The sequence below is a fragment of the Sinocyclocheilus anshuiensis genome, unplaced genomic scaffold (genome assembly GCF_001515605.1).
Source record: "Sinocyclocheilus anshuiensis isolate Anshui unplaced genomic scaffold, SAMN03320099.WGS_v1.1 scaffold1706, whole genome shotgun sequence".
Taxonomy (NCBI): Eukaryota; Metazoa; Chordata; class Actinopteri; order Cypriniformes; family Cyprinidae; genus Sinocyclocheilus; species Sinocyclocheilus anshuiensis.
This window is the reverse complement of record NW_015546108.1, coordinates 1-24,046: the sequence shown is the minus strand read 5'-3', so window position 1 is coordinate 24,046 and position 24,046 is coordinate 1. Positions and strand designations below refer to the sequence as shown.

Here is a 24,046-nt window from a genome sequence, read left to right as displayed (position 1 = left end):
TTTTTGAAATATAAACATTTAAATGGTGGCTGTCAAAAACTTGATGGATTTATTCAAACATAAATGAAACATTGAGGAACAGTAAACAATTATAATGAATATGTTGGTGCATATATTTAGCGAAATGCCCCTCTCTACAGTTTCATTTTCTAGCTGACTAATGAGTTTATGGTCACCGAATATGTTTTTTCTGAGGTAAATGACGTTACGTGACATTGTTTACAAGCTGTTATGACGTCTTTGCGCGACTGAAACACTGATTGAGCGATTATTTGAGACAGGATACGGATAGTAAAGTTGTACTCTTTCTTTTAACTTACCTTCGGATGTTTAGTCATGTTTATTTTGTGCTGAAACTGGTATTAATGTGGAGGAGATGATCAGTTCACGTGTGCCTCGCGCTGCCACGTCTGTTGAACTGAGGCACTACAGCGATCTGTCACTCCACATTAAACGGTGCCAAAACGGCATTTATTGTTTGAATACTGCAATACAATGGACAGAATTTGAAATCTGAGGCTTTGTTTCATATTAAAAGTACCAAAGCACAATGCTTATTGCGATATATTGGATGGGAAGTGCCCGTCAACTTTCCGTCCATTAAATAAAAACAGGCTAGAATAATCGATTCTTGGGATTTAAGAATCGATATCGTTCCGTAAAAATGAGAATCGATTAATATCGAGATATCTATATTTTTTACCCAGCCCTAAAAGTAACTAATTGCGTTACGTAGTTACTTTTTATGGAAAGTAATGCATTTTGTTACATTTGAGTTTCTTTTTCTCATCTGGGCATCTGTTTGTTTTTAATATAATTACAATTTAATATAAATACAATTATACTACAATTTTGGCAAATGTAAAAGCCCTTTCACACCAGAACTGAAGTGAATAAGCCTCAGGCTGAAGGAAATGTAAATTCACGTCTGTACAGTAGAGGGCGCCGCTCAAATCTTTCAGTTGTGCTGCTATTCTGGATTGCATGAAGAACAGGACGCAGGAACAGAAAGTTCAACACTCTTCAGTAATAAAAAAAAAATGAAACACAAATGTGTTGTTTCGACAAACTTTCGTGCTTCGTTCTGCTGGTGTGTAGCAATGATATTCAGCTCTAACCCAAATATCTCTGTATGACCGAACAGGCCATGTTTCTGAAGTGTAAATGTGGGAAGGTAAGTGATCTTTGTACAGTACATTTTCATAAGTATCTCAAAATATCAAGGTTACATTGATTTGTCATGATTCGAGCCCTGTGCCTTCAGTGAACTGAGAATCAAGCTGAATTAATTGCATATAAAAAGCTGCAATGCATGCATCAAGCAGGCTGCATGTCAGAATTGTCCTCATGAATATGAGCGAGCAGAACTCACAGGAACACCCAGTATGTGAGACAGCTGATCGGCCTTCTTCTGTCGTAAACAGTTGCCAGCATTGGTGACAAAGACAACCGGAACCACGAACTGTCCCTTTGCGTCCACCAGCTTCTGGAAAGCTCTCTTTGCTGCTGGGATGGGGGTCTTTCCTCGCACCAAGACGCCATCGATGTCAAACAGCAACCCAAAGCTCGGCTCGGACTGTTGAGGAGATTACAACATAAGGATGAGAAATTAAATTCTGCAATGCCTAAAGGAAATGAAGCACACAGGACTAGTTTTTGCACATGATTGTTATTACTGTAAATCACTCAAAGTATACTAAGCTTGTCTGCGTTCCACTGTCTCGCAGACAGGCAGCTTAAGAGAGATGCTTTGCTCACCCTGCTGCTTCGAAACCAAACCGTGACCTGAACACTGAGGTGCATACTGAACTGTGAAATTTGTGCACCATTATAGCCCAATTTAAAAATATAATGTCCCAGGTGAAAAAAAAAGTACACTTCCGTAATGTACTTAAAGTGCTCTATTTTCGCGCACTAATTTTGTACTTAATATATTAATAATTAGTCTTTAGTACTTCTTAAGATAATCTTAAGAACATCCAAGTGTACTCAACTGTGCTATTTTGAGACACCATGTACAGTGGGCATTTTTGCCTTCCATTTCAACCAGCGCTAGCATGGACTTTAGAGTCGCTGCTTGCAAGATCTTCCACTGATTACGGTAAACGATGTCAATCGAAGCGGCACCTCTCACCTCTAGTAAGGAGAAGGGCTTTAAATCGGATGTTTCGTGTTATGTCGACAAATTTGAGGGTAAGTATTCTCAAGCTAACAAGCTAGCTAGCTTCGTTATTTGTGACAGTTTATACACATATACGTTTTGTTTTCTGTTTAACTTTGGTTTCTGATTTGAACATCTAAGTGTACTCAACTGTGCTATTTTGAGACCATGAATATGAACTAAAATGTGCTTTTAACATACTATCTGTATTAAAAAATGTATTTAGTTACCACTTGTAGTAAACTTGAACCCATCTTTGTATGAAAGAAGTGTGTGTGTGTGTGTGTGTTAGGGTTTGTATGGTTTTAGTTTTAGTTTCTGTTAATAATAATAACCCTGCATGGAAGCACTGAAAACACAACAAAAAAATATATTGTGAACAATAAACCCAAATATCTACATTTTGAATTCAAATTGATGAAAAATATTTCTATTACTTATTACAATAACAATGAATGTTTTTGTTACATAAAGCAAACCATGAGTGACTGAGTGATTCACTTGACACATTCACTAAAGAGTTGCTTTTCACTCACTGAACTATAAATTATAGATATATTATATATATATACAGTATATATATATTACTGTAATAAGAATTTGATCAAGTATTTTATTTTGGGATGAAATATGTCCAAGACATGTTCTTGTCAGTTGTCATGAGATTCAGCCATAAAGTGACACTATGACTAAAGGTGCGATCACATTTAGTGAAATCCATTCATTTCAACAGGAATCCACACGATCAGGAATTTCATGTGAGAACAAAAGATTTTGCAACAGGCTCAAGTTTGCCAGAGAAATTTCGCCATAAAAAAAAAAGAGTGTTTGGTCCGTTTATTTTAAGGTGTCCTTGATACAGTGTAATTACACAAAGAAGTATATTAATAATGTTCTAACACATAACGTAATTACATAAATAGAATTAATTAACAACATGTATTTACTTTAGGTTTAGGGTTTTAGTGTTAGGTGCTTGTAATTACACATTATTTACTGTTACGACTGTTTTAAATACAAAGAAAGCGATACTGAATGTTTAAATTGATGCTTTGCAACATGAAATAATAAAATGTACATGATCTAACAGAATAAAATACTAAGTCACCTACACAATGCATAACCTCTTTTCCCAAGACAGATTAGATCGCACACGATTACGCACAAGAGAAGATGATGCTGCGTCACACTTGACCCCTGCTGGACATTTGTCCCTTGTTTTCTGTCTGCGATCACTTGAGGATTAGGGCCAGTTCGCTTCAATCTGCTCAAATGAAACAGCTGCACTTCCCCTTAGGGAGCTTTTGTGTTTTTCTCATTGATGTCACTGCAGCTCTTACATATGACAGAAGACTACAGAAGAAACAGAGCATAGCAACTGCATGATATTTATTAGCTAGATTTTTCTTAAGATACGCACATCTTCAGTATGGGGAAGAGGTTTGGTTTCACTGTGTGTGCAATGAATTGGTCATGCATGGTCAACAACAAACTGCTGAGACGGTGATAACAGACACACAGCTTTAGTCTGAAAGTTTGTAATACTGATTTTGCACAGCACTGAACTTCACTGAGCAATATGGGAAACAAACGCATTTGCATCTAATGTATGCCTCGAGCAATTTTAAAAGTTACAGAAAAAGTATTATGCATTGTGAATATTGATATTGACTGCAAAAACAGTGCTATTTCAGATACTATTTATTTTTTATGAATACTTTGAATCATTCTTTTTACATTCAACATATATGGTAGGTAGTCTCTTGGAAGTCAAAATTTTGTCATACACTTTGCAGAATCTGCAAAATGTTAGCCTAATTATTTTACCAAGATTAGAGGGATCATACAAAATGCATATTTAGTACTGACCTGAATAAGATATTTCACATAAAAGACGTTTAGCCTACATATAGTCCACAAGAGTAAATAATACTTTTAATACTAAATCAAAAACTAGTACTAAATAAAAAAATAACGCATTTTGTATGATCCCTCGTGTATTTTGGTTAAATAATCATCATTTTGCAGATACCGCAAAGTGTGTGTACAATTTCGACCACAACTGTATATATAATTTTCAGTCATTATATTTCAACTTTAGTTATTTTAGTACAACAACAAATTAAATTAAAATAAGAAATGTTGCCTTGGCATCTAGCTGAAATAAAAAGGTTTTATATTTTATTTTAGTTAATGTTCATTTTATTCCAATTCACGAAAATGTTTTTCTTTTTCTATTTTAGTTAACTATAATAACCCCGAGTCAATTATGATTGAACACTGTGTAAAATATATATTTGCTCAATTTCAGTCATTTTGAGTACATTTACTATTATTAGATTGTATCATATAGTCTACATAATATTGAATATAGCACACCGAGCTCATGGATTAAAAAATCTGTATCAGTCAGTCACAAATCTAAATGATTTCACTGTACAGAGCAAAGATACGCCAATAATTGTTTTGACACTTTTCAACTTAATCAGTGATTAGTAAAATGTTAAATGTTGATGGGTCTCTAAAAAAAGAACCCAACAATGGTATTCACAGGCAAACTAACAAGTCCCTAGGGGGAGAAGGGCCCTATTATTTTCTTTAGGATTATTAGGGCCCAAGCACCAATGCTGCTCCGTTTCTTCTTCTTCTTCTCCAAAATGAATCTCATTTTTGAGGGCCCAAACATGCTCAGAAACTCTTGAAACTTTGCACACCCTTTGAGGATGCTAAATTGCAAAGGGATTTTTGATATCTCAAACAGTTTGGCAATGAGACGAAATTATGGAGAGAAATGAGAAACAGGAAGTGTCTAATAACTTTTGCACACTTTGTCTGATTTTGATCAAACTTAAGCAGTTTGTTTGTTGTATGAGGCCGATTACATAGATGACTACTGTGACTATTAGGAGTCAAATTATAGCGCCACCAACTGGCAGCAGGAAGTGTGTCATTTTCAAAATGCTTTGAAATTAGCCTCTTATTTTTACTCTGTTTTCTTAAACTTCATCAGAATAATGTCAAAACACAGCAGATGTAAAACTGCAAAGGGTTTCTTGATATCTTAAATACTGTTGCCATGGCAACGTGTCAAACTTTAATATTGTTTTCAGGTGTTTTTAAGGCACTTAACATGCTTAGAATGTCATGAAACTCGACACACATCAGTATTAATGATAGATAGACACTGGCAAAAGCTCACAAATGGGTGTGGAGCAGGCGCTCTATAGCGCCACTTTTTGACAAAAGTGTGTGTGTGGGGGTAGTTTTTCCTACAGACACCAAACTCGGGACATATATTGTTCTCATCAAGCCAGACAACTTTCTAATTTACAGTCATTAGCTACGACCAACAGGAAGTCGGCTATTTTGGTCTGAATGTGGATTTTTGGAAAAATCAGGCTGTGAATTAATGCATACTCCTCCTAAGAGAATCAAGCAATTCACACCAAACTTTGTCAACATGATGCCAAGATTCTGAAGTTACTAAATTGCAAACAAATTTTGGATTTCTTGAATGGAGCATTAAAATCTTTTTTTTTTTTTTTATCTTATAGATCATTAAAAGTTTTATATACCCTACACTCTCTCACTCAGATAAGAAATATTTGAAGCATTTAAGCATCGCTTACTGCTCAGTTCAATTAAATGACAAATACATAAAATAAGTTAATATGTACTATATTGGTAATATAGTTTTATATAATTATTTCATAAATAATTACAGATCATTAAAAGTTTTGAAAACAATAAGGTCTAATTTGTTAACATTAGTTAATGCATTACCTAACATGAACTAACAATGAACAATATATTTTTTACAGCAAGTTTTATATATTGTTCTCTCTGTGTGTGTGTGAGTGTGTGTGTGTGTATCACTTTCATAGCCGTAACCCTTAAAACCAGACTGCCAGCGGGTTTCAGTAAATGCATGTGCCTGCTGTGCCACGGGGTAGCGGTTGCGCCAATGGCTTGGGCCCATCATTACTGCTTGCATATTAATAAAATATCAAAAATGAATATTATGTTTTGTATTTTAGCTATCAGACATGTGAACTAGTCAGAATACAATCTGTAATATAAATCGGTATTATGACAAAAAACTATATTGACAGATTAATATATCTATGCAAGTATACATATATGATACTGCTTTTGCTCAGAGCTACAAAATGAAGTGTACTAACCTTGCAGTTACAGTGTAATGACATAAACAAGGGTCAGGATCAAAATATCATTTTACGCATTTAACACGCGGTAACTGGTGATATTCGCAGATGTCAGGATACTGATTGTGAGTCTAAAGCCCTGCAGACAGCATGACACACGGATCAATAACTCCACAGCTGTACACTGTGTGCCATAAAGCCGAGAGCTGCACATTAGAGGAACTACAGCCGACACGAAACGCTTTCTGCAGGACTCAAGAAATCAAGCTCCGCTAGCAAATATTCACATTCATCAACCTACACGAGAACTTAGTGCGGGAAATGAAAGAAAAAGAGTTCATTCTCAAGCGAGATCCTGTGTGGAATAACAATTGGGAAATGAAAAAGACTACAGACAAGGAATAAACTGCATTTCTGACAGTTAAACGCACACTAACAATGGGTCCAGCGCTTGAGCAAACATCACATGATGCTGATGTAGGAATGTAAACACGTCCTCTACCTTACTGCACAGTCCGCATCGCCCCAGCGCCGCAACGCGCTGCCGCTGCGAACCCACGCCGCTCGCCGACCTCAGCAGCGCGTTGATCAAGAGCTTCATTTCGATGCGACGCGTTTCTGGCCGGATTCGACTGCTCCCAATGTCTCCATGAAGCTTTTGTAGCGGTGTGATGTGACGACAGAGAGGTGGTCCGAATCCAGTCAGGAAACCAACAGCCCTCCTCGCCGGCAGATGGAGAAATGAGACACCCCCCTCCAGACTGACCCGCCACCTCCACTAGATAGCAGACAACACTAGTATTCACTTCCAGACGCTAGCCGTCCTACATTAAAATGCACATGATGAAGAGCAATAAACGGTCCCACAAAGCTAAATGTTGTTATGAAGAAAAGAGGGAGGGTGTGCGCGAATCGAAACAAAGCCTACTACTGCGGCACATGTGGAAGTAGGCTACTAGTGACGTCACCCGCACGAGCGGGCCGCTGGGAAACGTGATTACTAAATAATGTGATAAAAAAGAAATGACGAATCATAACGTGAAGAAATGTTTTCTCGCTGTTACTTTAAATGTGCGTTCTGTATTTATATTTATTTATTTGCTAATTGTTTTACACACAGAAAGGATCAGCACCTATTAGAGACTACTACTACTACGGAGTTATTATAACTTTATATAGCCTAAAGATGAAGAGAAATATGAAGTCCTTAACCACAGATAACATTGATGGACCGATAAGAGCCAAGCTTACTGAGTGCATCAATCAATCAATAAAATAAAATATAAAAGATCAGAGATGCCCAAACCAGGGCCCACGAGCCAAAGTTAATGACTGGGCCATGATGACTTTTGATTTTGTCTGCTATGCCATATCACAATCATATGCCATTGAAGCATATCTTAATTTCTAATTTATACTTTTGTTTAAAATCTTTTTTTTTTTTTTGCACTTAAATAAAAAAAGTGAATTTGATCACAATTTTTTATTTTAAATGGATATTTAAATTTTTTATAAAAAAAAATTAGTAAATTTTAATTAGTGCTGGGGCAACGATTAATCGCATCCAAAATAAAAGTTTTTGTTTACGTAGTATATGTGTGTGTACTGTGTATATTTATTATGTATATATAAATACATATGTATATATTTAAGAAAAATATTGTTTATATATTAATTTATATATAATATAAATTATATGAATATAAATACATTTAAATATTTTCAAAATATATAGTGTATGTGTGTGTATTTATATATACATAATAAATATACACAGTACACACACATATACTACGTAAACAAAAACTTTTATTTTGGATGCGATTAATCGTTGCCCCAGCACTAATTTTAATATAATGTTGTTGAATATGTTTTGATTATATATAATAAAATAAAAAAAAGACACAAAGCCTGTATTACATCGTTTACACTGCAGAAAAAGGTCACTTTGGCTGAACAAGAATATTAGATTTAGCTGATTGTGTAAATGTGACTGTGGTTTATTTGAGTAACTTCGGTTTGGCTGGTCACATGAACCAGACGGTCTCTCATCAGAGAATGGTTTGTTCCTTAATGTAACGTGTGAATATTTTCGGTGTGTTAGTACTTTTCAAATGCATTCACAAAGGAAGCACATTAACAGTATACAGAGTTTTGTAAAAAAGCAGTTTACTCGTCCAAGAAGGGAAATCTTTACAGAGATTTCTGTCCTTCCACTGGTTGAACAAATTAAGTTGTTTTTCCATTTTCAAAAACCAATTTGCAAAAAAACTGTTCATACCTAAATGTAACACACAATTTGACAAGATCAGCATAACAACAACGCCAAAGGTATGGTCCAAATAGCACAGATGTAACACAGCTTAACGACTAAATGTTAACTACAGTTAATCGGCGTCATACTGATCAAGTCAAGTTAATCTAGACAAATAATTTCAGCTTTTTTGTGCCTGGCTTGCACACTTTGATGTTCAGAAGCATCTTCAACCACATCAATTCTGTTTCTTATACATCTTGTGCTCCGCTCTGGCCTCAACGTTCGTTCACATTAAGAGTCATGGCTGTGTAAGACTGTACACGCCACAAAGGAATATGAACCCATTCCAACCCAACACACTGATCCCACTATAAACCAAGTAATGCTTTGGCCTCTTCACTCTGTGCCATCAAGCTCTCACTGGCGTATTTCTGCAGCAGCTCCATTTTCTTCCGTCTCACCAGGGCTTCCTCAATCTGTGATCCACAAGAACATCATTTCAACAGATTTTTACTTTACACATTTAAAATTTCATGATTAACTAAAGAAACAGTTCACCCAAAAACTAAAATTGTCATTTCAACGCAAAATTCTCAATGGAGATTGTTGTTGCGACAGCTTTGTTTTTTCTGTTTTAGTTCACAATCACCACAGTTCACAGATCTGAAAGCTGTAGTGAAAAGTTTACTTAAGGTAAGTTTTCAGAGAATAAAGTTATTTTTTATAAAAAAGTGACTCGGAATATGGTGCATAAATCATTTGGACTACTTTTATGGTGCTTTTCTCGCTTTTCTGAGCTTCACAGATTCTTCAAATAAGCTTTTTTGTGCCTGGCTTGCACACTTTGATGTTCAGAAGCATCTTCAACCACATCAATTCTGTTTCTTATACATCTTGTGCTCCGCTCTGGCCTCAACGTTCGTTCACATTAAGAGTCATGGCTGTGTAAGACTGTACACGCCACAAAGGAATATGAACCCATTCCAACCCAACACACTGATCCCACTATAAACCAAGTAATGCTTTGGCCTCTTCACTCTGTGCCATCAAGCTCTCACTGGCGTATTTCTGCAGCAGCTCCATTTTCTTCCGTCTCACCAGGGCTTCCTCAATCTGTGATCCACAAGAACATCATTTCAACAGATTTTTACTTTACACATTTAAAATTTCATGATTAACTAAAGAAACAGTTCACCCAAAAACTAAAATTGTCATTTCAACGCAAAATTCTCAATGGAGATTGTTGTTGCGACAGCTTTGTTTTTTCTGTTTTAGTTCACAATCACCACAGTTCACAGATCTGAAAGCTGTAGTGAAAAGTTTACTTAAGGTAAGTTTTCAGAGAATAAAGTTATTTTTTATAAAAAAAGTGACTCGGAATATGGTGCATAAATCATTTGGACTACTTTTATGGTGCTTTTCTCACTTTTCTGAGCTTCACAGATTCTTCAAATATTCTCCTTTTGTATTTCATGGAAGTCATGTGGGTTTGGAAGGACATGAGGGCGAGTACATGACGGTACTTTCATTTCTGGATGATGATTCCTTCTCTTTAGGCTGCCTTAATCAAAATGAAACTTGTTTTTTTTTGTGGTTTAAATGGACTGAACTGAACTCAGTTTAAACTGAAACAAACCTCCTTCTGAGAGGGAACAGGAACATGAGCGATGAACGACTGTGAACCATCTTCTCCCTCCATCTGTTCTCCCATCTCATCATCAGACTGCTCAAAATATATTACAAAATGAGACAAATGTAATAAATGTAGTGGCAGAAATTGAATTAAACAGAGCAGCACGGACGGAGAGGTTTACCTCTTCATCTCTGACAGCGTAAATATATTCCTCCTCCTCTTCCGTGTCTTTCTCGCCTCCACCAACAGCTGAGCGAGCCTCTTTGTCTGCTTTCCATTTCTCAACAGCCTCTGCTATGACTGCCGAAACAGAAAACACAAATCAGGATTAATACTTATGCATTACATGTAACTCAGAGGAAGCGGTAGAAGCAAAGTCGAATCTTTCAAGTGTGACAAATATGCAAAAAATTTAAAAAACAGGAAGGGGGCCAACACTTTTTCACACCACTGTATATACACATACATACACACTAAATTCTAGAACATAGAATATGATTTGTCCGAACGGTGCATGTATTTTAAACTGCAACTGCAGAGGGTTTAAGTGAATGAATGTGATGTGGAACGCAGCAGTCATGTGACGCGAGCGTGCGCTTCAGGTCACTGGACAGTCAGCTGCAGAGTGATGCTTCTTATGAGTCGCACCAAACCTTCTGCTGCACGTCTAGCATGCGCTTTAACAGACACAAATGGGAAACACATGTCAGGAAATGCCATCAGCACACAATGCCACAACAGTACCACAGCGTACATTCACACAATGCAGTGCTTCATCCGGATGATGCCAGTGTGCGAGGGTCTACGACACCCTAAATCTTGTTTCAGAGGGAGCGGGACCTTGTGGTTGTTCAGTTCATCTAAAGGCACGAGGCTGGTTTTGCTCTTGCTAATGGTCATCAGCACTAATTAAAGTAAAGTGAGTGATGCAGTTGATTTACTCTTGCCTTCAACACAGCAGTTCAACAGATGTGCAATTATTTACAATAAACTTGACAATCTCTATCTCATGTTCCAAAACCATTTAAGATGGCAGTTATTAAGCCTCTCATTAAGAAACCACAACTTAAAGCAAATTACAGACCCATTTCAAATCTTCAGTTTATGTCTAAAATATTAGAAAAAGTTGTGTCTGCTCAATTGTGCTCCTTCCTGCAAAAAAAATGATCTCTATGAAGAATTTCAGTCTGGATTCAGGCCTCATCATAGCACAGAAACTGTGCTCGTTAAAATAACAAATGACTTACTTCTGGCTTCTGACCAAGGATGTGTCTAAATACTAGTTTTACTTGATCTTAGTGCTGCGCTTGACACTATAGAGTATAGACCATGATACTCTTAGGCTGACTACAAAATTACACTGGTATTCAGGGACAGGCATTACAGTGGTTTAGATCGTACTTAGCAGGACGTTACAATTTTGTCTACTTAAATGGTGAAAAATCTAAGTTCACTTCAGTAAATTATGGGGTGCCGCAAGGATCCGTGTTAGGCCCTCTGTTATTTTCAATATACATGCTGCCTCTTGGCAACATTATTAGAAAACATGGAATTAGTTTCCACTGAAAATTACACTGGTATTCAGGGACAGGCATTACAGTGGTTTAGATCGTACTTAGAACAACGTTACCATTTTGTCTACTTAAATGGTGAAAAATCCGCGTTAACATCAGTAAATTATGGGGTGCCGCAAGGATCTGTGCTAGGCCCTCTGTTATTTTCAATATACATGCTGCCACTTGGCAACATTATTAGAAAACATGGAATTAGTTTCCACTGCTATGCCGATGATACTCAGAGATATATTTCATCACGACCAGATGAAATTTCTAAACTATCCAAGTTGGCAAATTGTGTTAAAGATATAAAACAACGGATGACCAGTAATTTTCTTCTATTAAATTCAGACAAGACTGAGGTATTACTTATTGGACCAAAATCCTGCACACAGAATCTCTTAGAATACAATTTGCAACTAGAAGGGTGTACTGTTACTGTATGTCATCATCTGCAGTTAAAGACTTGGGTGTTATATTAGACAGCAACTTATCTTTCGAAAATCATATTTCATGTTACAAAAACAGCCTTCTTCCATCTCAGAAACATTGCTAAGCTATGGAACGTGTTATCTGTTTCTGACGCAGAAAAGCTAGTTCATGCATTCATGCCTTCTCGACTAGATTACTGTAATGCACTACTAGCTGGTTGCCCTGCATCATCAATAAACAAGCTGCAGTTAGTCCAAAAAGCAACTGCTATTACCAGGAGTTCTTACCAGGTCAAAAAAATATGATCATATTACCCCAATTTGATCATCTCTACAGTGGTTACCTATTAAGTTCTGTATTGATTTCAAAGTATTGCTACTTACCTATAAGGCACTAAATGGTTTAGCTCCTGTATATTTAAAGGGGTCATATGATGTTGCTAAAAAGAACATTATTTTGTGTATTTGGTGTAATGAAATGTGTTTATGCGGTTTAAGGTTCAAAAAACACATTATTTTCCACATACTGTACATTATTGTTTCTCCTCTATGCCCCGCCTTTCTGAAACGCGTCGATTTTTACAAAGCTCATCGGTCTGAAAAAGTGAGGTGTGCTGTGATTGGCCAGCTATCCAGTGCGTTGTGATTGGCCGAATTCCTCAAGCGTGTGACGGAAATGTTACGCCCCTCACCATACTGTGATGCCTGTAGCAACCACATGTGACGACCCCGGGCTGGACTCCACGCTTCGTCCACGGTGAAAGCCGATCCGGTGATCATATCTCTTTGGATTTGAGACTTTAGTCTTTGCAACTTTGCAGATCTTCTTTATGCACCAAGAGCTTGTAACACTCCAAAGAGAAAGGAAAAATTGAAATCGCATCATATGACCCCTTTAACTGATCTTCTTATGCCCTATAATCCATCACGCTCTTTAAAGGGTCATGAAACCCCAGACTACTTTTTCTGAGATTTTAGCAGAGGTGTTTGTGTTGCACATCATAGAAGACAACGTTAGCATCCGTTAATTTTAATTGTTGGAGAAAACTGGTTAATTTTAAGCTTTTTTGTTCTATTTTCATCTTCCGGGTTTACAATCTACATCGTGTTGACGTCACAATTTGTGACGTGCAATGGACTAGAGTATATCGATGACGTGTCGGTGTCTGTTAAATTATTCATGAGACTGCGTGGTCTTATTCTATGAGAAGAATTATCGCTTAATTATTCACAACAGCATGTGTTGATTTGCTATGACAGACGTTTCAGACTGTGAGATGACATCGCACACAATAACTGAGAGAAACGTTCATGGATTGAAGTAGAGTATTTGTTTTTGCTTTGTAATAAGAGTTCGTTAGCTGTGTGTGTGGTCTGTCTCCCCTCTTCCCCCTCCGCACCACGCCCACTTTTTTTGCATTTTTTAAAACTGTAGTGAGAACTAACCAGTGCTGAAACGGGGGGTTTCTTGACCCTTTAAGGTCACCAAACTCTGGACTTTTAGTAGTACCTAGGATATCTAAGTCCACTAAAGGAAGGAGATAATTTTCCCATCTGGCTCCTAAACTCTGGAATAGTCTTCCTGATAATGTCCGGGACTCAAACACACTCTCTCTGTGTAAATCTAGATTAAAAGACACATCTCTTCAGACAAGCATTCGCATAAGGAATCTCAATCTCACCCTTGTTCTCAGTTAGATCAGATAAAAGTCAAACATATTTTTTGCTTGAAATGTTATGAACAGCAGCTACGCTAATTCTTTTCTATCTGCCTTTCTGTTCCTACACTGTGCTGCACATCTCGAGGTATCTAGAGATTACACCAGCTCCAGCGTGGATCCATAGAAAGAGTTCAGATGACCCCACACCTGTGAAGAGATGATGCTGACCCCTGCGAGGACCCCAGATGACCCTAACTTGAATCGACATGCACAGCTGCCAAAATTTCGCTATATTGTAATCATTATGATCACACTTGTAATAATCGCTTTAATGAACTTCTGCCTGAAATTAATTAATGTTAGCTAGCTGTATGATTCTATTATCTTGAACTGTTCATTTGTGAAATGAACATTATTTGGACACATTCACTTCTGCTTTGTAATGCAGACACATGCATTTTCTGTAAAGCTGCTTTTAAACGATGTGTATTGTGAAAAGCGCTATACACATTTAAATTGAATTAAATGACTAATCTACCTTATTCTTAAAACTTGACATTGCTGTATTGAAGTATTGTTGGCTTGTATGCTAAATTACTTTGGAGAAAATTGTCTGCTAAATAAAGAAATGTATTCGAGTTTCCATTTTTGGCTGAACAACTTCTATAAAAATTAGAAAACAAAAGCCCTTACATTACCAGCTTCTAATATCAGCCTAATCAGGTATAAAAAAAACATCAGTGTTGGTCAACATAGTCACTGATAAACTATGTATTTCTAGCGTTTAGCTGAACTTGCCCCACCTTGTTTCTCATATTCCTGTTCCAATGGTACTAAAGCGCCGTCGTCCTCGTCCCTATAACCATAATAGTCAGCATCTATGTCCTTCATCAGCTCCGCTCGTGTTTTTCTGGGTGGTGCTACAGCTGCAATGGAAAATCAAACAGATAAATGTCAGGCAGATGTTCACATATTCAGATGATCATGTTATACAGGATGCCTAAAATGCACATTTCTGGTCAAAGGAACTGGGCGTCAAAACATGCTGACAGCAATAATTCACAGTAAGTCACAATGTTTTTATTAAACCAGAGATATCATTAACCTCTCAGCTACAACATATCATCACACAGAGTTCTAATACTAATAGAAAACAGCAGATCTCAATCAGTTATTATGTGACTGAACGTACGCTCTTTTTCGAACAGCTCTCGGACTCCTGGTAAGTCTTTAGCCGCACCGAAATACTTGTATCCTCTGTTTCCTGGCACCTCTTTACCCTCATGGTCCAACATCTTCGGCCCCACTCTCTATTAAAACGCAAACACACACGCTCAAGCCGTGCTGACAAATATGAAACACTGCCATAAAGCAAATACAGCGCAGTTTAAACCTCTGAGACCACATGAACAACCTGGGATTTACATACCTGGGAAATAAACCAAATATTATATGATTTTGAAGAATTCAAAAAAGTATCATTACATAAAATAGGGACGAGGTATTTCAGATACATTTCAATATTTTAAAGCCACTAAATGCAAATGTGTGACATTGCTCGGGTGATCTCAGGTTTTATGTCAGCTCCATTAACGCAAAAGACAAACCAAACACTGAAACATTCTTGTGTTCATTTTTGAGATCAGTTTATTATGCCGATCGAATCTTTTATTAAACTGGAAACATGCAAAACTGAACTATTTTCACTGGTTATCTCAGGAGCTCACTGTAGATGCTATGAAAACAAAACAACAAATTCCTTGTGTGTTTGCACGCACTTGGCAAACAAAGCACATTCTGATCAAAGTTAGAAATATACATTTGTAATTGATTTGATTTAATACAGCAACCATATGCATTAAATGTAATATGATTTGAGATGAAATGGACAAAAAATGCAATAAAAATCATTTAACTCGGCACTCATATTCTTACCCTGTAGTCAGGGCCTCCCAGTTCCTTGATTCGGACTTCCCAGTGTCCTTTCTCTCTGAGCAGCTTGTTGATTTCATCATTCAAATCACGAATCTTAAATTCCCCCAAACCAGCTGAGGAAGACAGGCAGGAGTTTAGTTAGTAAACGCCACATGTACATTTCATGTTTGCTTTTTTTCCTTGTACATATTCTCACCGTTTTGAATCTGGGCGACTTTCTTTGAAATCTCACTGATAATCTAGAAGTGCAAGAAAAATGGAGGTTAACCGAGTTAATATGCATATGTAGCATTATAGCATTTAACCAGAATCTTCTGACCTGTCTCCTCCACTTCTCTGCTTTAGGTAACTCATTACACTCTGAAGCAAGAAAAGGTCTTCTTTCCTGTGAATGTGTCATATGATCAGGTGAACACAAGCACAAGCCATAGAGATGCTCTCAGCACATCAGTGTTTAGATGACAAAGTGCACTCACTTTAATCCTTCCCTCTTCAAGCTGGGCTTGACGAAACCTGGCCAAGGCCGTCCTGCAGAATAAAGGAAAAAGCATTGATAGGAAGTTCTGCAGAGGACACAAGAGAAAGTTCTGACAGAAATATAAGAGGAAAACACTCACATGGCCTTTTCTGCGTTTCGAGCCTAGAAATAAAAACAGCAATCGTTCATTTAAGCAGGTGCTCACATGTAGCGTTACGATATAACATATATACCCGTATGAAAATGCAACTCTCATACTTGAGAAACCTTATAAGCATCTGATCAGAGGAACTGCGTAATGTAACGTTACGTTTATTATTAAATCTGGTTACTTGACAAACTTCTGTCAGCGGTGAAAAATGACTCCGCTCTCGAGTTTCGCTTCGTATTACAGAAGATACAGTCGTTTTCAGAGAACAAGCGATGTGATTACTTTTATAAATGTACACTCATACAAGCATGATCATCTAAAAGCCATTAGCTAAAGAAGGATCTTTATTTTACCATGTTTGTAGTTCAGACGTTCAACCTGGACCTGCGTGAGCTCAACGCTGAGCGCGCACGGCGCATGAATATGACGTATAGACAACTTCCGGCGCGCCAAGCGATGACAGACCACACAAAAAATCGCAGGTGGGTTTATTTATATATTTATTTATTTGGTATATTCATGGTGCTAACTAGTAACTAGTACTACTTTGAAAGACCTCTTGAAATGATCACGAGGTCATGCGTAAACGCAAAAAAAAATGTTTTTCAAAAGGCGTCTTATGTACCATCTACTGGTGAGAGATAAAACTGCACCGCAATAAGACTGGAGACATTTCAAGAGGTTGAACTTCGTTTGAGTTTTCTCTTTAATTAAGATCAGTAGGCCTTCTTTAACTCATTAATATTACGATTTACAATAAAAGTAAACTCAAAGCCTTTATCTAATATTAACTATTTTCTGTAGGTCAGATTTTTTCAGTGAACTAGCATGATCTATTATATAAGATTGAAGTCAGAATGTCCCCTTCAGTTGTACAATGAGAACCAGCTTTGCTACATGTGCATCTTACAAGTAAATAAAGCACACTGCATCCAGAGATGAGTGGGGAAAAAACATAAATACATCTATTTCAGCATAGCTTGCAAGTATGAACCGGCATCATGTAATTTTCCTCTCTATCCTGTTTCTGTTGGCAGGGCAGCTGGCCTCATTTTGGCTATTTAAACAGGAATTTTAGAGCTTCTTGAGGCAAAGTTGAACTGGGACTTCATGCTCTAACTTCCTAGTGTCTGTAATAACTCGTGGCGTCATCAAACACTGAAACAGTGTCGAACAGTCTCTCATTATTGGCTCAAGCTTACAGGAGCCCTTAGCATGAGTGCTCCAGGGCTGGGCTTGCAGAGCAGCTTCGTTCTGCACTTGCTCATAGCAGGCGCTATTGGACGCATTCCCTATAAGCGTGTTAAACGCAACGGGAGAGAACGGTGGATAGGGAATGCTACGGTTACTAACATGACCTCGGTTCCCTGATATAAGGGAACGAGCGTCGCGTAGGCTGCCGTGCTATAAGACTGCACGCGAGTCGATGACTGTGGCTTCTGTCCAAAGTTTCTGATGAAATGGCGCTAAGAGCCGACTTATATAGAGGTCTGCTCCTCCCCTTTTGGCGGGTTGAAGTGCCATTGGTTCGTGCAGCCACACGAGCATGAACCAATCAGGCTTCAGTATCAGAGTAAACAGGAGTTTCCCCATAAGTGTGTCAACGCTCGCTCCCTCGTCTCAGGAAACCAAGGTTACATTAGTAACCGGAGCATTGTGCCTTGAGGGTTTGTTGAAGAGCACCACCTGAACTTTCCATGTTTTTAGTCACCAATCTCAACTGGGTTGCCACTCTTTTACACTAAATACATTCTCCAATTCACCATTTCTCTTGTAGAAGTCATGCTTGAAGCGGTAAACGCCACTGTGACTGAGGTCTCAACTTGGTTATGTTTGGTTCTTCCTTTAAGTTCAGTCTTCAGCTGCAGTGAATGCATGGAGAATATAGTAGTCCCCCTCTATCTGGCATTTTCATTATTTTAAACGAGGTGAAAACACTCGTCACCAGACTTTACCATAAGATCATATAAGACACATCTGCTGACAGGAGCTTGCTTGGATGCATGTGATGGCATGCGACATGAATCCTTCACTGAGAGCCAGACAGAAAAGGACTGAATCATGCTGAAAAACTGAGCTACAGGTCTCCAGTTACATTGAAGCTATGCGTAGCTGTGCTCTTATTGATCCGTGGTAACCCCGGAGCACTTCACACCCCCCTGACATCACTTTGCTATCTCATTTGGCTTCAAGAGACCTAAAAATAACGTTTCTATATACTCTTATTAGTCACATGACATCAGTAGCTAAATTCAGCCCTGCTTCGGTTTCATTATATTGCTTTTTGTAATACCATCCATTAGTGTTTGTACGAACAACGATACGTAGCTTTAAGTAAAATGTGCTGTTGAATAATTTACTGATGAAATTCATTCCTTAAGTTACGGTTCATCAGATACCTCGCAGACCAGCTGTTGCATCGAGTTATTATAATAAACATAGTAAACTAAATGGGGCATTCACGCGTCCATCAGGGCTCGGTTTTCAGAGGCTCTTTGGGCTTGTATGCCGCTTAATGCGTCAACAGAAAAACAGAGCTGCGTTTATACAGATGTCAACAATAAAAAAAAATGTTACAAGGTCATTTAAGGCTGCACACGGAAGAAGAGATTGTTTTTTTTTTTATTACTACTTTAAATTAAAAAAATTATTTTGTAAAAAAAAAAAATCCAAATTGTATTATTTATACTTTTTTTTTTTTAAGTCATTTTACAAAATATCTTTACAAAAAAAAAAATCATGCTAGGAGATCTTACATACACAGTATATGAATTAGCATTCAAATTGCAAGGCTCAGCACTCACACACACACAAAAAATATATATATATATGGCCAAAATACAATCTATAAACCAAAACAATCATGAAAAATGTGTGTATTCCTGGAATGAAACCGTAAAATGAGACCACTCAGGAAAGAAACGCCAGGCTTCACACCCCTTCCTCCTCCAGATTTATTGATAGTTTAAAATTACATTTCTATGTCCTAGAACTTCAATTGCATTTACCTTCCGACTTAAAAACAGAGTACAAGCAAATGATAGTTTTTTTATTATTATTTTTAGAGTAGTCTTGCGTGATATTGTACAAAAATAACATTTTGATTTCTGTGAAAACATTCACCTTTCTTCCAACTCCAAATCTGTTTTATGACCTTTTTTTTTTTTCTTTCTTCTTTTATTGTTATTTTATTGAAGTTTCCACCTTGGGTAGAGCGACCTAAACGCCATCCCTCCGTATCGCTTGGGATCCTGAACTAGGTTTTCGACGTCGCGGCTGTCTCGAATGATCAAACAGCCCGTTTTACAAAGGATGTCATTTTCTGAATCTATTATTACACAAGGTTTCCAGAATATGCTATGTTACACGTTTTGTATTTTGTTGTTGTTGGTGTTTTCTCCACATAGCTGCGTACTGCTGGTTTGGCCTGGATAGACCTGACCGTATGTGTCCTGTGCTGCTTTTCCAGGTCAATCACTCGTAGGCTACCTCAGTCTCATTGCTAAAACAAAAAATGCAAATCATTCAGAAGCGAGCGCTTCCCTGATCTCTGTATGGTTCTTTTTTACCATGGCACGGAAAGGGGGTTCTTTAACAAAGCATTATACATAACACCTCTACCAAACTAAACAAACATTTTTTTGTATTAAATGCAGAAAGTGGAAAGTTTTTTTCCACCCCTTTCCTCCTTTTACATGTCAAGAGCTCACTGGCCTGGGAATAGCCTCTATCTGCCAACCGTTGGCCAGTGAAGAGGATTCAGAGAAAATAATACAACCATCAATCAGAAAAAGGAGGGGCGAACGAGGAGACGGGACTAAGCGGTGGCCTCGATGGTGCATTCTTTCGCCACGTGGCCAGATTTTCCGCAGTTGTAGCAGTTGACTTCACTGGCCTTGCTGCACTGTACGGCGACGTGGCCGATCTCTCCGCACCTGAGAGGAGCAGAAGCACAGGTCAGGCATGGCTCATTCGCCTCCGAAGCATTGAGGATCGGGCCTCACCTGTAGCACTTGACTTTCTCACAGCCCTTCTGGATGTGTCCGAAGCCGCCGCAGGAGTAGCACTTCTGCTCGTTGGCGTGGTCGCAGTCGCGGGCCATGTGGCCGGCTTTGCCGCAGTTGTAGCAGACCTGCTCGCGCTCCTTCTTGGGCTCCTTGCAGTCCCTGGAGATGTGGCCGCCCCTGCCACAGTTGTAGCACGCTGCAAAACAAAACGGCTTATTAAAACACAGCGCTCAGAAAAACTCTATTTGCTGTGACTGATCAGCCTTCTCACATTCTTCAAACACTTTATTGGTTCATTTTAAATGGTTTGGCAGTGTGAAAAAAAAAAAATTTTTTACATGTACACTGCAAAAAAAAAAAAAAAAAAAAAAAATTGTAGTAAATTCTAATTCAGATATTCCAATTACAAAGGCAAGGCAAGTTTATTTATATAGCACATTGCATACACAAATGGTAATTCTACGTGCTTTACATAAAAGGAAGTAAAATAGTCAAAAAAATCAACAATAAAACAGGCAACTTAACTTTTTAAATGATTCAGAAATTGATTTCAAATTCATTTAAAACAGTTAAAAATAGAAAACGATTATACATAAAATACAGTGCAATCAGTTCGGACGTAGCACAGTGCTCATTCAATAAATGCACAGCTAAACAGACGAGTTTTGAGTCTAGATTTAAATGCAGACAAAGAAACAACAAGTAACATTGAATTAACGGAGTGTCTGTTTACACTAAGTGCAAATAGCCCGCCTTGTTGGCAGAGGCCATTTACACTAACTCCGCCCACCAACGTGTGATTGGTCCAGTCAACACTGAACCAAGACTCTTGTTAAACATCAGCTTCAGTGGCGTAGATGGTAACGCGATCGACCCGAGTTCAAACCCGCCTTCTGCCGAACTTTTTTTCTCCCTTTTCAAATCTCATATCGCATCGGAAAGGCATTTATTTTCAATGAAAATGAAGGAAATAATCAAAAAGTTGAAAAGAAAGTATCGGGTAGAGTTAGGGAGGGCTTTATTGTCCCAATAAGGTGGCATCCATTTAATCATTTGAATTAAAATTATAATTTACATTCAATACGTTATTACTGCGTGCTGTTTTATAATGTACTACAATACTGAGGCGCAGGTAATTGCCACTATTTGCAATAAGTATTATAAATAGCAGAAAATCCTGCTATTATAACAGTGTAAATAGAATCTATAGCTATTTGCACTTAGTGTAAATAGCCGCTGCCTTGAATTAAATGTGAAATTTGGAAGTGGAAAGACATAAAATAGTATTTTCTGGTAAAACACCCAAATAAATCGTTTTATTTACTTTGGGGAAAAAAAAAAAAAAAAGTTTAGTGTTTTTACAGCATGAGGAAAAAAAGATGCACCATGTCAACTAACCCAATGCTGAATGGACATGAATACTGCACAAAGGCTTACATATTCAAACTTGTCAGCATTCAAGCTTTAAAAATCTTAAGTTGTAAATAAAACAAGAGATTATTGGAGTTACATTAAAAAAAAACACACACACACACACACACACTTTCAGTCTTTCGGCTTCAAAATGTCATGTTTAATTCCATGTGTTCCTAGCCATTTCTTTGTAATTTGTGAAATTTACTAGCAATTTCTGACCAAAAATAGTTCATACACCAATTTTTTTATTGTAGTGTACATGTCAAAAAAGTACATCGTTAACACCACTGAACCATTTAAAATGAACCAAACAGTGTTTAATTCAACGTGTCAATTGCAATTATTTGTGAAATTTACTAGCTGAATGAATTTTTTCTATACCATTTTTTTTTCCCAGTGTACAAAAAAACAACGAGTGTCTGACAGACTCACTGATATGCAAAATGTCTACATTCAAAACATGTTACAGACATTTAACAATGAACAAGAGCCCATTTTTTAACATTTCACGCCCTTACCATCCTCGGTCCTCTCACAGTCCCTCGCAACGTGGCCTGGTTCTCCACAGCGATAGCAGAAAAGATCTAGCGTAGGGCAGGAGAAACACATTATTTACTAAATCAGCTCAGCAAATATCAGTGTTCAGATCCGTTCACAACAGTGAGCGGCTCTCACCTTTCCCTCTGCCACGGCCCTTTCCCCGGCCACGGCCAGCATTCGGGCAGTTCTTGATCCAGTGGCCGGTGCGGCCGCAACCAAAACACTCGTTGCTGCTCATAGCCTCTGACTGCACCCTACAACTGATTAAAGATTAAACTTAATGGAAATAAACAGGTATACGGTTTGAGTGAAGTTCTGAACGTGACACACAGATGAGAAACACGTGCTCCAGCTGCAGTCTGGACACCAGAGGAAGGTCAGATATTCAATGAACACAAACCTAGAAGCTCATGAAAATATACATAAAAACATTCATTAGACTTGCAAGTAAAGTCATTAGGGGAAACAGTACTAGATGAGCAAATTTTACTGAAACAGTTGTAAACCAGTTCATAAACCAATATAATTTGCATTAACTTTAAATGAATTTACATTTTTAAAAAAATAAAGTTTTTATAGGTTTTCAATAAAATGCCATTTCCAAAATAACTCGTTTCATGGTACAGGTACGCTGACAAAAGTCCTAAACATATTTTACTGAGTAACTTTTCTCTGTTCGAGGAGTTCTTGACTCGAGATCCGCTCGATTCAAAAGATTCAAGATTCGACTTTAAAAAAATAATCGTTCACCCGCTGGACTTCGCTACAACTGCCAATGGCCACAGCACACGTGGTGCATTTATGCATAAACTACTTAAACATGCCAAAACCTGCCAACCTTTGGTGCGAACGGTTAAAATCGGAGCCCCAATGCTGTTCCAGGGGAAAGTTGGGAACGATGCCAGAAAACCGCGCGACTCGAGAGTCAGAAGGCGCCTACCGAGGAGAAACCCGCTGCCTAGGTAGGCTGTGTAAGCGCAGATATGAACACACAGCACAGCTCATCGCTACAGTATCGGCACTTACACGCAGAGAGCAAAACACGATGATGTGAAAGCCTGATGAAGATCAGCAGCAGTCTTCAGGGCTGATCTCTGGCCTGTCCGAGGGAGACCATCCAGTCCCGCGACGACATTACATCGCACTCGCTAATTACAAACATCATCATCGCAACACTGCGAGCACTCGCTGCAATGGCACGACTTTCCCGCTCGCAGCCTGTCGCAGTAGGCCGAAGTGCGCCGTCAGAAAATCTCACTTCTGGACCTTTCTGGACGCGTTCGACCTCAACGATTCGCCTTAAAAACACAGCTCTGGAATTTCAAGACAGCGGAGACTCTCTCCGAGAGCGTGACGGTGTCACCACACCGTATGCGTCGAGTTAAATGTCGTATTTTCGTCCTTTAAGGGAACTCACCTCGGCGACGTGACTCGTTGCTGTTTATTTTCGGTTCCTCCTCTCTGCGCTGCGCCACACGCGGTTTGCGCACGGCACGCTCACAGCCGACTCCTTCCGCCCCGCCCACCGCGCTCTGCACACGGCCCGCTGCTCTGCAAACACCCGTTCACAGCCGAGACACACGGGGCCAGCTGTGATGCGTCAGCCGCGACTCATACACCGAACACACACACACACACCTCATACACCGAACAC

The 24,046-nt window shown here is 38.4% G+C and overlaps 3 protein-coding genes across 4 annotated transcripts in view; all 3 read right to left on the bottom strand.

Annotated features, from left to right (window-relative positions):
- Positions 1-6,979, bottom strand: part of LOC107700631 (cat eye syndrome critical region protein 5) — a 16,790-nt gene extending 9,811 nt beyond the window's left edge. The window contains exons 1-2 of the mRNA XM_016502364.1: positions 6,830-6,979; positions 1,373-1,576 (exon numbers count right to left, since the gene is read on the bottom strand). Coding sequence (XP_016357850.1) covers positions 1,373-1,576; positions 6,830-6,928 — 303 coding nt within the window. The 5' untranslated portion in view covers positions 6,929-6,979. The remainder of the gene's footprint in view (positions 1-1,372; positions 1,577-6,829) is intronic.
- A 2,435-nt stretch (positions 6,980-9,414) lies between these two features.
- isy1 (ISY1 splicing factor homolog) lies at positions 9,415-16,877 on the bottom strand. The gene is made up of 11 exons (XM_016502365.1): positions 16,783-16,877; positions 16,418-16,440; positions 16,277-16,328; positions 16,120-16,185; positions 15,997-16,039; positions 15,801-15,913; positions 15,058-15,175; positions 14,669-14,791; positions 10,399-10,517; positions 10,221-10,307; positions 9,415-9,697 (listed from the first exon to the last, which is right to left on the bottom strand). The coding sequence occupies exons 1-11, from the start codon at positions 16,783-16,785 to the stop codon at positions 9,590-9,592; spliced, it is 855 nt and encodes a 284-aa protein (XP_016357851.1). The 5' UTR covers positions 16,786-16,877; the 3' UTR covers positions 9,415-9,589.
- Positions 16,878-19,359: 2,482 nt separating this feature from the next.
- Positions 19,360-23,911, bottom strand: cnbpb (CCHC-type zinc finger, nucleic acid binding protein b). 2 transcript variants are annotated; one of them, XM_016502367.1, is made up of 5 exons: positions 23,810-23,911; positions 22,528-22,646; positions 22,371-22,436; positions 20,434-20,632; positions 19,360-20,364 (listed from the first exon to the last, which is right to left on the bottom strand). In XM_016502367.1, the coding sequence occupies exons 2-5, from the start codon at positions 22,628-22,630 to the stop codon at positions 20,247-20,249; spliced, it is 486 nt and encodes a 161-aa protein (XP_016357853.1). In that variant the 5' UTR covers positions 22,631-22,646; positions 23,810-23,911; the 3' UTR covers positions 19,360-20,246. The 2 variants fall into 2 exon arrangements, with proteins under 2 accessions (XP_016357853.1, XP_016357852.1); XM_016502366.1 differs by having other exon boundaries at positions 22,528-22,652; positions 23,810-23,909.
- Between the last annotated feature and the right edge of the window lie 135 nt (positions 23,912-24,046).

Bases quoted from the DNA above. Each gene is read 5' to 3' on its own strand.
- cnbpb (XM_016502367.1), bottom strand. From the start codon at position 22,630: ATGAGCAGCAACGAGTGTTTTGGTTGCGGCCGCACCGGCCACTGGATC. The intron at 22,437-22,527 runs GTGAGAGCCGCT...GCCCTACGCTAG, and splicing joins GGGCCGTGGCAGAGGGAAAG to ATCTTTTCTGCTATCGCTGT. The intron at 20,633-22,370 runs GTAAGGGCGTGA...TTTGTTTTGCAG, and splicing joins CTGTGAGAGGACCGAGGATG to CGTGCTACAACTGTGGCAGG.
- isy1 (XM_016502365.1), bottom strand. The intron at 15,914-15,996 runs GTGAGAATATGT...TGTCTTCCTCAG, and splicing joins AGTCGCCCAGATTCAAAACG to CTGGTTTGGGGGAATTTAAG. The intron at 14,792-15,057 runs GTACGTTCAGTC...TTTCCATTGCAG, and splicing joins AGAGCTGTTCGAAAAAGAGC to CTGTAGCACCACCCAGAAAA.